The sequence below is a fragment of the Palaemon carinicauda genome, chromosome 40 (genome assembly GCF_036898095.1).
Source record: "Palaemon carinicauda isolate YSFRI2023 chromosome 40, ASM3689809v2, whole genome shotgun sequence".
NCBI lineage: Eukaryota > Metazoa > Arthropoda > Malacostraca > Decapoda > Palaemonidae > Palaemon > Palaemon carinicauda.
The window spans coordinates 63,493,646-63,508,801 of NC_090764.1; the positions used below are offsets into that span (position 1 = coordinate 63,493,646).

General features: G+C 38.7%; 1 protein-coding gene across 2 annotated transcripts in view; it reads right to left on the reverse strand.

The window, feature by feature from the left end:
* The window catches only part of LOC137631818 (uncharacterized), a 219,737-nt gene that overhangs the window by 5,232 nt on the left and 199,349 nt on the right, over positions 1-15,156 (reverse strand). The window contains exons 10-13 of one of the 2 annotated variants that reach the window (XM_068363820.1): positions 14,338-14,410; positions 13,975-14,138; positions 5,662-5,878; positions 5,092-5,286 (exon numbers count right to left, since the gene is read on the reverse strand). In XM_068363820.1, coding sequence (XP_068219921.1) covers positions 5,678-5,878; positions 13,975-14,138; positions 14,338-14,410 — 438 coding nt within the window. In that variant the 3' untranslated portion in view covers positions 5,092-5,286; positions 5,662-5,677. Of the gene's footprint in view, positions 1-5,091; positions 5,287-5,661; positions 5,879-13,974; positions 14,139-14,337; positions 14,411-15,156 lie in introns of those variants that run through there. The other variant, XM_068363819.1, reaches the window with a different exon arrangement.

Here is a 15,156-nt window from a genome sequence, read left to right on the forward strand (position 1 = left end):
ACAGAAAAACATATAAAAGCAAAAAAGGTAAAATTCTAGAAATTCATGAAATATACCTATAATACATAATGTAAATTTATTCAAAATGTAATATTGTAAGCTAGGTGTTTAAGGTAAACAGTAATTTCTACATCTTCTCTAGAATCAATAGCGCTTTTAAGTCTTCTTTCTAAGTTCTCATATTTCCTCTTCTTACGTAAAGGCTCTCCTGACATTATTCCCAAATATTTAGTCCTCTGTAGGCTCTCTTCCTTTCTTAATGCCTCTATTAGGAGCCAGACTGTTGGGTGACTACATGAAAGACTTCCTTGGAAAGCAGTATGCCATCCTTCCACGGCATTGTTTGTTCGGGGAAAACCCATTTGAAACCTCTCGAAAACATTCCAAAATGATAACGGAAATCTGGGTCTTCTCCTCCGGTTGTTTGACATTGGGCGGCCGATATAGGTATCTTCAAAATAATGGAAAATTACGTCGAGATCTTCGTCATAATTTTCCAAATTATGTAGGGAGAAATGCCGTGCAGGTCATCATTTTGATCAACGTCCTAACATTTTTTTCGATCACATATTTTTCTCTCAGCCCCACGTTGATTATTTTTCTCCACACACACTGCCCTAAATGAAAGAAACATCCTGATATGTTTGCGCGTGGGAATATGCTTACTATTGCATTTTTTGACGCAATTTCGAAGTCTATCAAGACTGAGATAGGATCTAGTAAAGGCTCTAGGGATTTCAACTTGTTGAAAACTAATTTGTAACTTCACATTTATTCGTGAGTAAAACATATACACAAGGTATTACATTATCCTTTATCAATACATGTACTGTAAAAATTTTTAAGAAAGTGCTTGGAGCCATTTTGAATGTTCCGTCAGCTAACCAGTGTCGATTTTCTCTCAACCAAGCAAGACTTTCATGAGTGCCGAAAATAAAAACTCTATTAACATCACTTATACCACTATCATATAGAATGAAATTATCGCCCGTAAAAGTTAACTGCAAGGATTCCGGTATAACAATGGATGCAGCTGATAGAGGGAGTGGAGGGTAGTTTCCCATAATTCTTCGCTTCCTAGATATGCTACTCTTCAATTTCACCCCAGATCCAATCTTGGCAGCAAGTTCACCTGATAGACCAGCGATAGGATCTTGAAGTAATCGCCTTGGTGGATCATGTGTTGTTGCAGCAGATTTTAGGACTTTTTTTTCACCATTTCTTTGCCAACTTTAACAACATCAGGTGCATGCGAGTGTTCGCCTTTCTCGGAGCAATTTCTATCACTTTCGTATTCCATTGTAGTACTCAGGCTTCCTTTACAACATTTCACTTCACAACGCCATGAAATGGTCGTTTGAGTATCTTTATCTTTTCTACAGATATAACCTTTATATGCTATTTTGTTTTTGCTGCGACTAGAAACAGTATAATATCCATGATGGGTTACTTTCAAATGTTTTTAAGAAAAGACTACATAAATCAAAATTTCCAAGTTAAGAAAACGAAGTGATATGCATATCTTGAATAACCATTCAAGTATTATATTATTAACGACCATTTTAGTTAACAACCATTAGTTACAATCGCGGTAAATTGAGTTAACAACCATTAGTTACAATCGCTTAAAATCAACCTTCGTTGAAATTGTCAATCGCTCTTAAAGTTTCGTTCAAAATGACTTCGCTCAAAATAACTTCGTTCAAAATGATTTCGCTGTTATAAACTTCGCTCAAAAGGATGGGAACCGTTTTTTCCCCATAAATCATCAGCTGTCTCGAATATGGAAGTGATCGACCTGCAAGGGGTGACTAGTCTACATGCCATTGTCTGCTTTAGGACTGATTTTTGTCTAACTTCCCTCCTTCCCCGTTTTTTTTTTTACCCTCCAGGGGTCGACCTCGACCCTGAATACCTTTATAGGGGTAAGTGATCAAACAGCAAAGTTATTACATAATTATAAATTGTCGAACAGTGTTGATACTTGTTTGGTTCTTTATAGTTGGAAAGTGTGGGTGGATGGTGTGTCTACCACTTGCATGACATTGGTTTTGGCTTAGATGCCATATATTGCCATGAGGTCCATTTTCCCTCAAATGCTAATTTCTGAATTTTTTTTATTTTTTTGCAAATTTCTGATTTTTTTCTATTTATTTGGAATTTATCTTCAATAATGGCCAGCAGGCAGTATTCCCTCGGCATGGATGTCATCAACACACTTCTAATGGAGTTAAAAAGAGATGTTGATGATAATATGGAGCTTGCAACCTCATTGTTTGATATTTATTTCTCTGATAATTTCTCCTTTGTATTTGTCAATATTTTTCTTATGTGTATTAGGTACTTGAAATTGATTTATATAGTGTTTTTATTATTATTATTATTATTATTATTATTATTATTATCATCATCATCATCATTATTATTATTGATCATAGTTTATGTATATATAATAATTTGATATTATTTTACTTTTTATTGGTCAGCAGTTTCTTATTTTGATTTCATTTTACTTTGATTGGCTATCGATTTGCTATTTGATATCCTTTTACTTTTATTAGTTACTAATTCTATTTTCTCTTGCTGTAAGTATGGTATCAATTTTGTGTTGGTCACATCAAGCTTCCTGAAAGGACTCACTGTCATAGCTGCCCACCTAAGACTGACCACATGACAAACACCACTTGTTTGAGGAGCAGGAAGCCTGTTTGTCTATGGCTTCAAACTGTCTTGTATCTGAACTGTACCTGATAATTATAGCTAGATTAAATCATGAAACTTTCTTTTTTTACTACTTGTTTGTATAAATACGGAAATTTTAATCTTTACAAAATAGATATCACTCATTTTTTATTTAAAATTTATTTCAAAGAATTTAAATTTTATATGATAAAAATAATTGTCAAACATCCAGAAAGCCATCATATCAGTTTTATTCCAGTCCACTAATAATTAGATAAATAAATAACACCTTGAAATTTACATACCCATTCTTCATTTCAAGTGGTAGATTGGGCTGTAAGAGTTGTTGCGGTCTGCGGCCGTTTTGTTGACATACCCGAAAGGTAAGTTGGCATATCTCTATATATTCTTGTTCTGTATAGAATTTGTGATATTTTGGTATATTTTAATGCATAAATATTATATTTTATAGGAGATACAATGATTTTCATAAGAAATTTACATTGTGAAACTAGGACGTCAAAAAATTACCTTTAGATTTCGCCCCTGATATAACAGTAAATTACATCTTAGTGCACATTTTATGATGTATTTCTGTTCTAGGATAATATGAGTTTATTCTATAAAGAAATTAGCCTCTTCCTATTTCATTTAGGTACCAGAAAAATGTAGTGAAACTTGGACTAGTTTTTTGGCCAAAAAAAAAAAAAACTTTTTTTTCATTTCAGATCTTGACTTCTATGGGTCTAACTCATTTCCAGCAATTACACGCGGTTGCTTTGCCATCTAAGAAGGTGTCCCTAAAGGGATTTATGTGTATATGTATATTTCTATTTTTTGTGAATATTTACGTCGTCTTTTTTTTTGTATACTTAAATTTTTAATATATTTCCAATAAATAGTTATTTTGTAGATGGGTATCATTTATATTTTCAGTAGTTTTTAGCATTCTTTGAAGTATTTTTAGCAAGTCTAACAATACAGATTGATGCATAACTAAATTTTTCCTGAATTTTTTTTGGAGTCGGGGTCGCGCACGACCGAGTATACACTTAAAGGGGTGTCCGAGTAGCGTACCTATCCAGGGTTAATGAAATCTCGACTGGGGCAAAGAAGAGGCATTTACCCATCAAAAAGAGAGATGGATCTGTTATAACAACACAAGATGAAGAAAGACAATGTTGGATGGAACACTTTAGTGAGGTTATGAATAGGAGATATGAAGGGAATAATCTTATTGATATACCCGAAGCCGATGAAGACCTTGATGTGCCTACGAATGAATTCAGTGTCTTTGAAGTCAAAGCTATCATTAAAAAACTCAGAGGGAAAGCCCCTAGTTATGATGGAATCACTGCTGAGATGATACTCGCTGAAAATGAATACTAACAAAATTATTTTGTAGAATGTGGCATGAAGAGGCAAAACCTGAATGGGAGTTAGGAATGTTAGTGAAAATGGCTAAAAAAGGAGACCTGACTGATAGCAATAATTACAGAGGCATCACACTTACGTTAGTTGTCATGAAAATATATATTATGCTTATTTTAAGGAAACTAGAGAGAAAGATTGATGAAAAGCTGAGAGATGAACAAGCAAGATTTAGAAAAGGTAGAAGTTGCACTGACCAAAATTTCATTTTGAGACATGTTGTACAGCAATTCATAAAATATAGAAATCCACTTTTGATGGGATTTGTGGACTATGAAAAAGCCTTTGATAGTGTGCACCGGCCAATTTTGTGGAGTCCTGCATTATTATGGTAAGGCTGCAGACAGTACAAAAAACTAGGTGGGTCTCGAAACCCAGTCCAGCAGATTTCCAGGCAGTGACGTTTCCAATGGGCTACTACAACCAATATAAGTGAAAATCTTTGGCTTCTTTGATATGGGGAGTATTTCCCAAGAATTTAACCTATTATTTTACAAAGTATTTCTGTTATCTCAACATGTGAGTTGCTGAGGGAAAATGAGTTCACAAGTACCCTTGAATGTCTTGCATTTAGAGAAAAGTTTCACCCCAAAGGCAGTAGTTTAGAAGGCATCTTTTCATGGTTGCGTAGGGACAGAGATCAAATTGGGAATTTTTAAGATAACGTGGTCATGAGCACACACTTTCTGATCATGCTTTTATAAGTGTTCTGAGCTACTTGAAAAATGTAAGAAAAAAAATAAGGTGACCGTCTTTTACGGATTGTAAGAAATAATCTTTTAAAAGATTGAAACGGTTCAACTTGTTACTTTGCGCATTTAGGTTATTGATGTGTGTTTTTTTTTTTTGTTTTTTTTTTACTAATTTCGTTTAAATTACTGAGCTAGTTTGACTTCTCTTTTTTTACTAATTTCGTTTAAATTACTGAGCTAGTTTGACTTCTCTGAATCTTACTATTTTCATTGTAACATCAAGGGGAATAGTATTTTATGTCAAAACTAGTATATAATGCATAAGTTTGATGATTTTGTCATTGTAAATGTTGAGTTTTTAAAATTTCAGTTCTTTTAAAAGGCCGAAATTGGTGAATAGCACTTTTAATTTCAGCATAAAGTCCATGATGTCTCCACTGTGAGGCCCCACCATCTAGCTTATGATCTCATTTTCATATGACTGAAAGGAAAATGGCTAACAGTTAAGTGTATATCAAAACACTAGATTTGGGTAATATTCCTAGCATTTTATCGAGTGAATAAGAGATTGTGTTTATGATGGATAAGGAAGGCATCTTTCTGGCTACTTGCACATCGTTTCTGTTTTCTGAGCATTTTTCACATATTAGTCAACAAAATGCGTATTTTGGGGGAGTAGCTTGCAGGTGACTTACATGCAAATTCCCTTAAACAGTAATTCTTTTAGGACATTTCAAGGGCAATTTAATAAAGTGAACTGAAAAAAAAAAAAAAAAACTTGATGTCACTAGAGAAAAGATCAGTAATTGAAAGTTGTATAATCTTTATATCAAATCCTATCCAAAACGCAACTTACCTAACATTATGGCAGACTATAAACGCGATGGGAAACCAAAGTCTTTGTGTGATGATGCGGCAGATATATTGATGTAACACGGTGGAGCAAATTCCTTGAGCTGAGACAACTGAATAAAGCTTTCAGTGGTTGCTGCGATGCTTCCAAGAACTCCTAGAGTGATCACATTACCGGCAGCAACTATGTCTTTTACGTCGATTCTGCCACTTGCTTTCTGCTGTAAATGTAGAAGAAATAATTACTTAAACCTGATAGTTTTCCATATTATAATGTTACATATGAATGATAAAGTAAATGTACGATTCCACTCTTCAAATATTTTGCTTTGATTGATCTTCGTTACGAATGTTTAAAAACAAACACAACATTTCAAAATGGGAATGAACATGTGTTGAACAATAAATTATACAAAACATCAATGCATTCAATAATCAGATTCTCAAAAATTCTGCATGCAAATACAATTCTTACTGAGAGATGTCTAACACTAAAAATCACAGAGAGAGAGAGATAATTTTCTATTTGAATAATGCAAAACTTCCACATACCTGTATATAAAACCATACAAAAATACAACAATCTATTCATCCAAAATCCTTGTAACTCTCTCTCTCTCTCTCTCTCTCTCTCTCTCTCTCTCTCTCTCTCAATCGATCACGAATCTAACGGTGTTGTACTACTATATCTTTAACGATTGGAAACATCTAAATTTGGAAACTAGACAGACACTGAAGCAATATGAAATCAAGTCAATGCATAATAAAACTTGCAGGAAAGATTAAAACTTTCACATGAATATAAAAATGATATTTCTATTATAAAATAAATTTTTAAATATACTTTCCTGGTAGTTACATATATATAGCTTAATCCTGCGTTTCGTCACGCACACGGCAGAAATTAAAATTTCGCGGCATTCACCGCCAAATGGTAGGTGGTCATACATGAGCGCCATCTCTCATAGGTAACTGGAGCCATTCCCAACATTCCTCAGAAATTCCATGCCCCTGTTTTCAGAGGGGAGGAGGGATGGCCCTTTTATATATGTAACTACCAGGTAAGTTTATTTAAAAATTTATTTTATAATGAAAATACCATTTTTAAATATGTAACTTCCCTGGTAGTTACATATATATAGCTGATTGACACCATTGGTGGCGGGTAGAAAACCCTCTCCCGTCAGGAATTCGTATAATTATTAATAGCTAAAAATTAGTAGTACCAATAATCTGGTTCTTACTTGATAAGGAAGCTGGCTTCATAGTTATCCTGCCTCATTTGCCTGCATTCCTTAAGAGACTCAGCGATCGACCCAGGGGCTGTAAAAGTCTGTGGGGTTGCCACAAGGTCCTCGACCTTAGCGTGGCTAGATCTCCGCCCTTGCTATCCTGGCATAGCCATGGACAATGATTCTGACCACCTACTCAGAAAAACTAAAAACACACACCATAAAAACTAACTTGACTTGCATCCCAGATTGTGGAAGGCTGCAACAACCTTCACAGACAACCTGTGAAAAACAAGTACAAGAAAAAGGCAAGGGTATATAATAAAAAAGGTTGTAGGGAAGAGGCAGTAGACCCTTCTCCAACTATGACGCAGGAGGTAACATACAGACCCAGGGAGCTACAATCTTCATATTGGGTCTGGACATCTTTAAGATAACAGTCTGCGAAGATTGATTTACTTCGCCAGAAAGTAGCCTCCAAAATTGACTTCATTGAGTTATTGTGCTTGTAAGCCATAGAAGTTGCTACAGCTCTAACCTCATGTGGTTTTACCTTAAGGATTGGGAAACTTCTTTCCTCACAATTCTAGTGAGCTTCCCATATCAAATCCTTAATAAAAAGAGCCAGGGCATTCTTTGATAAAGGCAAAGAGGGCTTTTTAACTGAGCACCAGAGGTTGTCTGCTTGTCCTCAGGATTTTGGATGCGTGAAGATAGAATTTCAGAACTCTTAACTCTCACTGGACAAAGGCCTCTCTCCTTCTCCCGTCCAACTAAGTGAGATAGCCCTGGAATGGTAAAAGATCTTGGCCAAGGTCGAGAAGGATTCTCGTTCTTGGCGAGAAAGCCTAGCTGAAGGGAGCAAACTGCATTGTCTCCATTAAAGCCCACCTTCTTGCTGATGGCTTGTAACTCTCCTACTCTTTTGGCTGTAGCCAATGCAACTAGGAATAGTCTTTTTGGTAAGATCCTTCCAAGAAGCCTTGTCAAGAGGTTCAAACCTGCTTGAGGTCAAAAAGGCCAGGACTACATCCAGGTTCCAAGAGGAGGTTGTGTTGTCCTTTCTCTTAGTGGTCTCAAAAGATCTAATGAGATCCGAGAGATCCTTGTTACCTGACACGTCAATGTGTCTGTTTTGAAAGACGGAGGCTAGCAAGCTGTGGTAACCCTTGATGGTAGAAACAGCCAACTTTTCTTTCGTTCGCAAATGCAACAGAAAGTCTGCTATTTGGGCTATAGAGGTGCTGGTAGAGGAAAATTTGTTAGTCTTGCACCATTCTCTAAAACACTTCCCGCTTAGATTGGTAAACCTTAACTGTGGACGTCCTCCTAGCTCTCACGATAGCTCGTGCAGCCTCCCTTGAAAAGGCCTTCGCTCTTGCCAACTTTTCGATAGTCGAAAGGCAGTCAGATTAAGAGCGGGGAGATTCTGATGGTACCTCTCCAAGTGTGGCTGTTTGAGTAGATCGCTCCGACTTGGTAACGTTCTGAGGGTATCTACCAGCCACTCCATCACTTCTGCAACCCAAGGTCTCATGGGCAAAAATGGAGCTATCAGGGTCATACGGGCGTTGTGCGACTCGCTGAACTTATTCAGGACTCTGTCCAGGATCTTGAATGGTGGAAAAGTGTATACGTTTAGTCCTTCCCAGTCCAAGAGAAAAAACGTCCACCGCCGCTGCTTCCTGGTCTGGAACTGGAGAGCAATACACTGGTAACCTCTTTGTCATCTGTGTAGCGAAGAGGTCTATCAAGGGTTGACCCCACAGCATCCAAAGGCTGGTGCACACCGAGTGATGTTTAGAACTTGTCTTCCTCTGCTGAGAAGGTCCGCCCTGACGTTCTTTCCCCTTCTATGAAGCGAGTTATCAGGATTATGTCCCTCACTTTCGCCCACAGTAGTAGATCTCTCGCAGCATCGTAAAGTGAGTCTGAACGAGAGCCTCTCTGCTTCTTGATGTAGGCTAACGCTGTTGTGTTGTCTGCATTGACCTAAACTAATTTTCCTTGGACTTACTCTTGAAAGTGCATTAGTGCTAGGTGAATGGCCACTAGCTCCTTGATGTTTATGTGCCATTCCCTCTGAGACTCTTCCCACAGACCCGATATCTCGGCCTTCCCCAGTGTTGCACCCCACCCCATGTCTGAGGCGTCTGAATACAACACTAGGTCGGAGTTCCTCTGATAACGTTCGAGGCCTTCCAGGAGTTTATTGGCATTGTCCCACTGACTCAAGTGATTCCTGATCCCCAGAAGAATCGACATCCACTCTTCTAGACCTTGACCTCTCGTCCAAAATTTTGCAAGATGGAATTGAAGATGCCGTAAATGAAGTCTCCCCAGGGGTACGAACTGCTCAACCAATGAGAGGGTACCCAGTAGACTCATCCATTCTCTTACCGAGCAGGACCATATGTCTAAGAAGTGTCGCACCTTTTCTAGGCAATCTAGAAAGCGTTTCGGGGCTGGAAGAGCCCGAAAAACCACTAACTGTATCCTCATCCCCAGGCAGATGATGTTTTGTGAGGATGTCAGTTGAGATTTGGCCAGATTACTACCATACCTAGCTGTTGTGTTAAAGACATTTTAAGCTGAAGACCCTCCAGACACTTTTCTTGCGAACTGGCTCTGGTTAGCCAATTGTCCAGGTACATTGAAATCCATACTCCCTTCAGATGTAGCCAGCGAGCCATGTTGGCAACCACACGGGTGAAAACGTAGGGAGCCGTACTCAATCCAAAACAGAGTGCTTTGAACTGATAAGTAGTTTCTTGGAACACGAATCTCAGAAATTTTCTAAAGTTCGGGTGGATTGGGGCGTGGAAAAAACGCGTCCTGCAGATCTAAAGACACCATCCAGTCTCATTGTCTGGTGCCTGCTAGGACTGACGCAGAAGACTCCATGGTAAACTTGACTTGCTTATGAACTTGTTCAGAGGACTTACGTCCAGAGCAGGTCTCCAACCCCCCCCCCACCCTTCAAGTTCTTCGGAACTAGGAAAAGTCTGTTGTAAAATCCCTCTGACGAGAGGACTTCTACCACCTCTATAGCTGCTTTTGACAGCATCAGGTTAACCTGCTCTTGAAGAGCTACTGCCACTAGTGGAATAATTGTGTCTGGAGATTGAGTTCACTTTTTGGTTTTCGGTTGCTGTTTGGGGTTACGAGGTTGCCCTCCAGCAGCCATTCTCTGTCCTCTTCTAGACAAGCTCTCCCACGAAAGGGCTGACGCGTGGGAGGAGCTTCCTTCACCTTCCTGGCTACAAGGTTAGTCGGAGCACTTCCTCGCAGTTCTTTGCAATCAGATCTTGCGTTGCTTATGTGTAATAACTGCCGATAAGTCCTTCACTAGCTTTGAAGGGAAGAAGAACTTGGTCAAGGGAGCATACAAGAGCTCTGCTCTCTGAGCGAGAGTCAATCCTGACGACAGGAAAGAAAACAGCATAGCTCTTTCTCAATAAAACCTGCTGTGAAAAAGGGTTATGAATTCGACCGACCCGTCCCTCACGGCTTATCTAGACAGGCAAAAAGGTGCATCTGCGTCTCGTTCTTATCTGTGACGTCTGCGAGGACTCATCCGGTCCAATCCATCAAGCTGAAGACCTCGATTGTTCTGAAGATGCCCTTCAGCAAGTGATCCATCTCCGACGTGGACCGCATCACCTTAGCCTTAGTCATAGCTGAACTACGTGAGGCGTCAACGAAAAGGAGAAGTCTCCTTGGGAGGAGGTAGGAACTTCCAAACCGAGAACCTCCCCAGGCTTGTACCACACACAGGATCTAGAAGCCAATCTCGTAGGGGGAAAGGAAAAGGTTGTCCTTCCTTGTTCTTTCTCTTGAGAATCCAATCGTTCAGAATTGAAACAGACCTGGCGAACACTGTTTCCTTGAAAGAGGAAGATTCCTGGGGTACCCTTCAAAAACTGCGCGGGCGGGCTCCGAGGTACAGCCTGCTGAAAAGATCTCTGGATATAAGTCTGTCAGAACTGCAAGTAATCTTTTAAGATCTGCTGCATAAAGAGTTTTCTGCATTTCCTCCTCTGAGATCTATCCTAGCATACCTGATAAGGAAGCTAGCTTCATAGGTTTTAATGCCTCATTTGCTTGCATTCCTTGAGAGACTCAGCGTGGGGCAGCCACATCCTCTAAAGGTTTAGCGATCTCCGAAGGAGAAGGAGTGGGAGAAAACACACACCTCGCTTGCGTCCCACATGCTGCGAGGAAGTGTCATGCTGTGTCCAGCATGCTGTTGTGAGCTTCCTCTGTTTGCGACTTGTAAACGTCAACAGGGACGTAATGGACCGTTGAAACTCTGACAGGCATGATGCTGTGAGGGAGCGTCCTTGCCGCCTCCCATAATGCGTCCAAATCGGTGCGAGCGAGCGTTCATGAGCGCTGCAGCGAGTGTGCGTTCTTGCCGCGAGAGCACGCTTGGAACTATGACGTTTGCGATCTTGACAGCCCGCTCGCATGCGTCCAGCAAGTTGCATGCATCCAGCATGCTGAGGCAGCATCCTGCTCGCGTGAGACCAGCATGCATCGCGCACATGAGGGAGCATCAAGATCTATGCCGCCTCCCGAAACGCGTCCAGATCGCTGTGAGGGAGCGATCTCGACGCTCTGTTCCATGACGAGCAACTCTCTTCTTGTCTAGCAGGAAAGGAAAACGTAAAACACCAGCCTCGTCTGGGAGCTGCATCAACCGACGGCGAGGATAACACTTTTACCTCGCCTTTCCAATGGCGAGGGCGAGCGAACTGGGATGCGTCAACAGGATCGCTCTAGGGGACGTCCGTTCGCTGATCAAGGTCTGACATCTCCCTCCGCCTTTCGACTTTCCTTCTCCCAGGGGTTGGGGAGCGTGGAAGAGATCCCGGGCTAGGAGTATGACGGACACGAACGGACGCACCCTCCACTGCACTGCGTCATGCCTACGTGCCACTGAACACTAGCCCTTTTAACTATTTCACATTAGACCATAATAGTACCTGCCCGTAGCGAGAGATTATACTCTTACGCCAAGGGCTAAAAAGAAAATACAATAGGCTATATGATTAATATTAGTATTCTCAAAATCGAAATATTAAAGAACGATACAAAGTATTGTGAAACTATAACGATCGTCAAGAGTACTACATAGCGTAAATTGACTATACGCTCGTGAAATATCTATATAAATCGAAAATTAACTAAAGGACTTATACTAATAGGACAAATATATACTTAAAAATAATATATTTCCCTACATTATAAAAATTAAAATGCTTATGCTTAGTAAGTTAGTAGTTTTGCATTTCTTGCAAGAAAAAGAAAATAATTCACATATTTGCAAGTCATACTACGTAGAATACGTCACAAGATTGTGACGTCATAGCGATGGCGGACTGATTTCCTTCAAGCCATTCAGATCTCACCCTGCTAAGAGTTTACGTCACATGATTGTGACGTCAAAATGTTTTTCCTTCCATTATATCTTTAAGAGTTGTTTGTTACTTAATAAAGTAGGGGGGAAAATTCCTTGATCCTAACAATTTCAATCTTACAAACATAGAAAAGAAAACAAATACACACATGCCCTCTGCTACATACTGTGTGGGAATCAAGAGCAGCTTGGAAGCCGGTCTAGCCCTACACACAAGTTTTAACAACAGAGGAGCCATCTTGAAAATCAAGTTAAATTAACTGTCCAAGTTAGACCAACAAAAAACTATTTTATTCGTGTGAAAAAGGAAAATCCAATATCTTCGATAGTCGAAAGGCAGTTAGCGAAAGCCATAAACAATAAACAATGGGTACTTCACCAAATTTGTAGATAAAGCAAACCAACAACGAAACGAATTTCCGACGTGTTGACTCGATCAATGGCAGGGAATTTCTGAGGAATGTTGGGTTTGATTCCATTACCTACTGAGAGATGGCTTTCACGTATGACCACCTACTCACCTGGCGGTGATTGCCACGAAATTTGAATTTCTGCCGTGCGCGCGACGAAACGCGGGATTAAGCTATATATATGTAACTACCAGGGAAGTTACATATTTAAAAATTGAATTTATTCCATCAAACTAGAATAGATTGTCAGATTCCAAGATATTGTTCATCCCAAGATTTAGAAAATATGATAAGATCCTGTCTATTTACAGTTGTCTACAGCTGCAATTCTACAATGTTATCTTACTGCTGACTATAGACGTACAGTATTAGCATAGCTGAATGTGAACTAACGGCTCTGTGCTCATTGATTAACAAAGAAAGATCTTTTTAAGATAAGGTCTATAGATTTTACACTGCATTTGGAACACAACAATGTACAGTAATTTGAATCTATAACAAATCGCCATTCTAAACCTAATATGCTTTTGTAACATTTATGGGTAGTAGGGTGGCCTGGACACCAACCACCCAATGAGATACTATTGCTAGAGAGTTATTGGGTCCTTTGACTGGCCATACAGTACTGCATTAGACCCCTCTCTCTGGTTACAGCTCATTTTGTCTTTGCCTACACATACACCAAATAGTCTGGCCTATTCGTTCCACATTCTCCTCTGTCCTTATACACCTGACAACACAGATTAACAAACAATTCTTCACTCAAGGGGTTAACTACTGCACTGTAATTGTTCAGTGGCCACTTTCCTCTTGGTAAGGGTAGAAGAGACTCTTTAGCTATGGTAAGCTGTTCTTCTAGAAGACACTCCTAAATCAAACCATTGTTCTCTAGTCTTGGGTAGTCCCATAGCCTCTGTATCATGGCCTTCCATTGTATTGGATTAGAGTTCTCTTGATTGAGGGTACACTCAGGCATACTATCCTAATTCTATTCCTCTTTTTTTTTTTGAAGTTTTTATAGTATATATATGAAAGATCTAATTTAATGTTACTGTTCTTAAAGTATTCTATTTTGATTGTTTATTACTTCTCTTGTAGCATTTTTATTTTCTAGTTTTCTTTCCTCACTGGGCTATTTTTCTCTGTTGTAGCCCTTGGGATTATGGTATCTTGCTTTTCCAAGTAGGGTTATAGCTTATATCTTAATTATAATAATAATAATAGTGCATCCATCCAAATATCAAGAAACTTACCTTGATCAATATATGAAAAATTGGTGGGAAGACAAAGATGAAAGGTGTGACTAAAAGTCCTCCAACTAATTCAATTGCTACACCAAAATGAGGAACTGATTCACACACAAAAAGAATGAGCAGAACCACAGCCGTCCGTAAAACGATCCGACGCCAGCCAAACTCTGCAAGAAAATTGCCCTTGGGTTAAATGCTGCAAGAGTTGAAGGTAGTTCATAAACTAAATCACGTAATCGTGTTTTATTACTTATGGTAATTGACATTCAACTTATTCACAACTCAGAGTGATGCATTTGATATAAAAGAAAAAGAAATCTTTGTATTAATTATGCTCATGGGTCACAGTCAAGGTATAGCACTTACCATCAGGAATCTGAAGAGTATTTTCCAGATCTTGAAACAGGGCATTACTTCCGAGAACAACACACATTAGTACCTGTTGGGTATTGAATTGCAAATTACTTTTACATATAGCCTCTGTATCATGATCTTCCACTGTATTGGGGGATTTGAGTTCTCTTGCTTGAGGGTACACTCAAGCAAGTTTTCTATTTTCTCTCTCTCTTTTTTTTGAGGTTTTTAAAGTTTATATACGAAAGAGGTATTTTAACATTGTTACTGTTCTTAAAATATTTTAATATAATTGTTCATTACTTCTCTTGCAGTTTTATTTATTTCCTTGTTTCCTTTCCTCACTGGGCCAATTTTTCCTCGTGGAGTGCTTGGGCTTATAGCATCTTGCTTTTTCAACTAGGGCTGTAGCCTAGCTAATGATAATAATGATAAAAATAATAATACTGTAATAATAATAATAATAATAATAATATTATTATTAATAATAATAATAATAACAATAATAATAATAATGTAAGAAAATGACCTTATATCAGCATACATTTTGCAAAGTCAATGAAATTACTTGATTCTATGCATCATGATTCTCGCAGAACTTATGTGTTATGTAACCCTGGCATACAATATTTCATTGAAAAGTAAACATATTTTAATCTCAGATGAACTCCTGTGGTCATCATTTTATAATTCAATGCAAAATGTATCATTACAAGATATAATGGAACCTCAGTTGTCGAATGCGTTTCATCTAAAGCAAATTATTTTTTGAATAAAGAATTCAAGAAAAATATGTTCGTTGCCAAAGAGTCCCTTGATGCATGTTGAGTA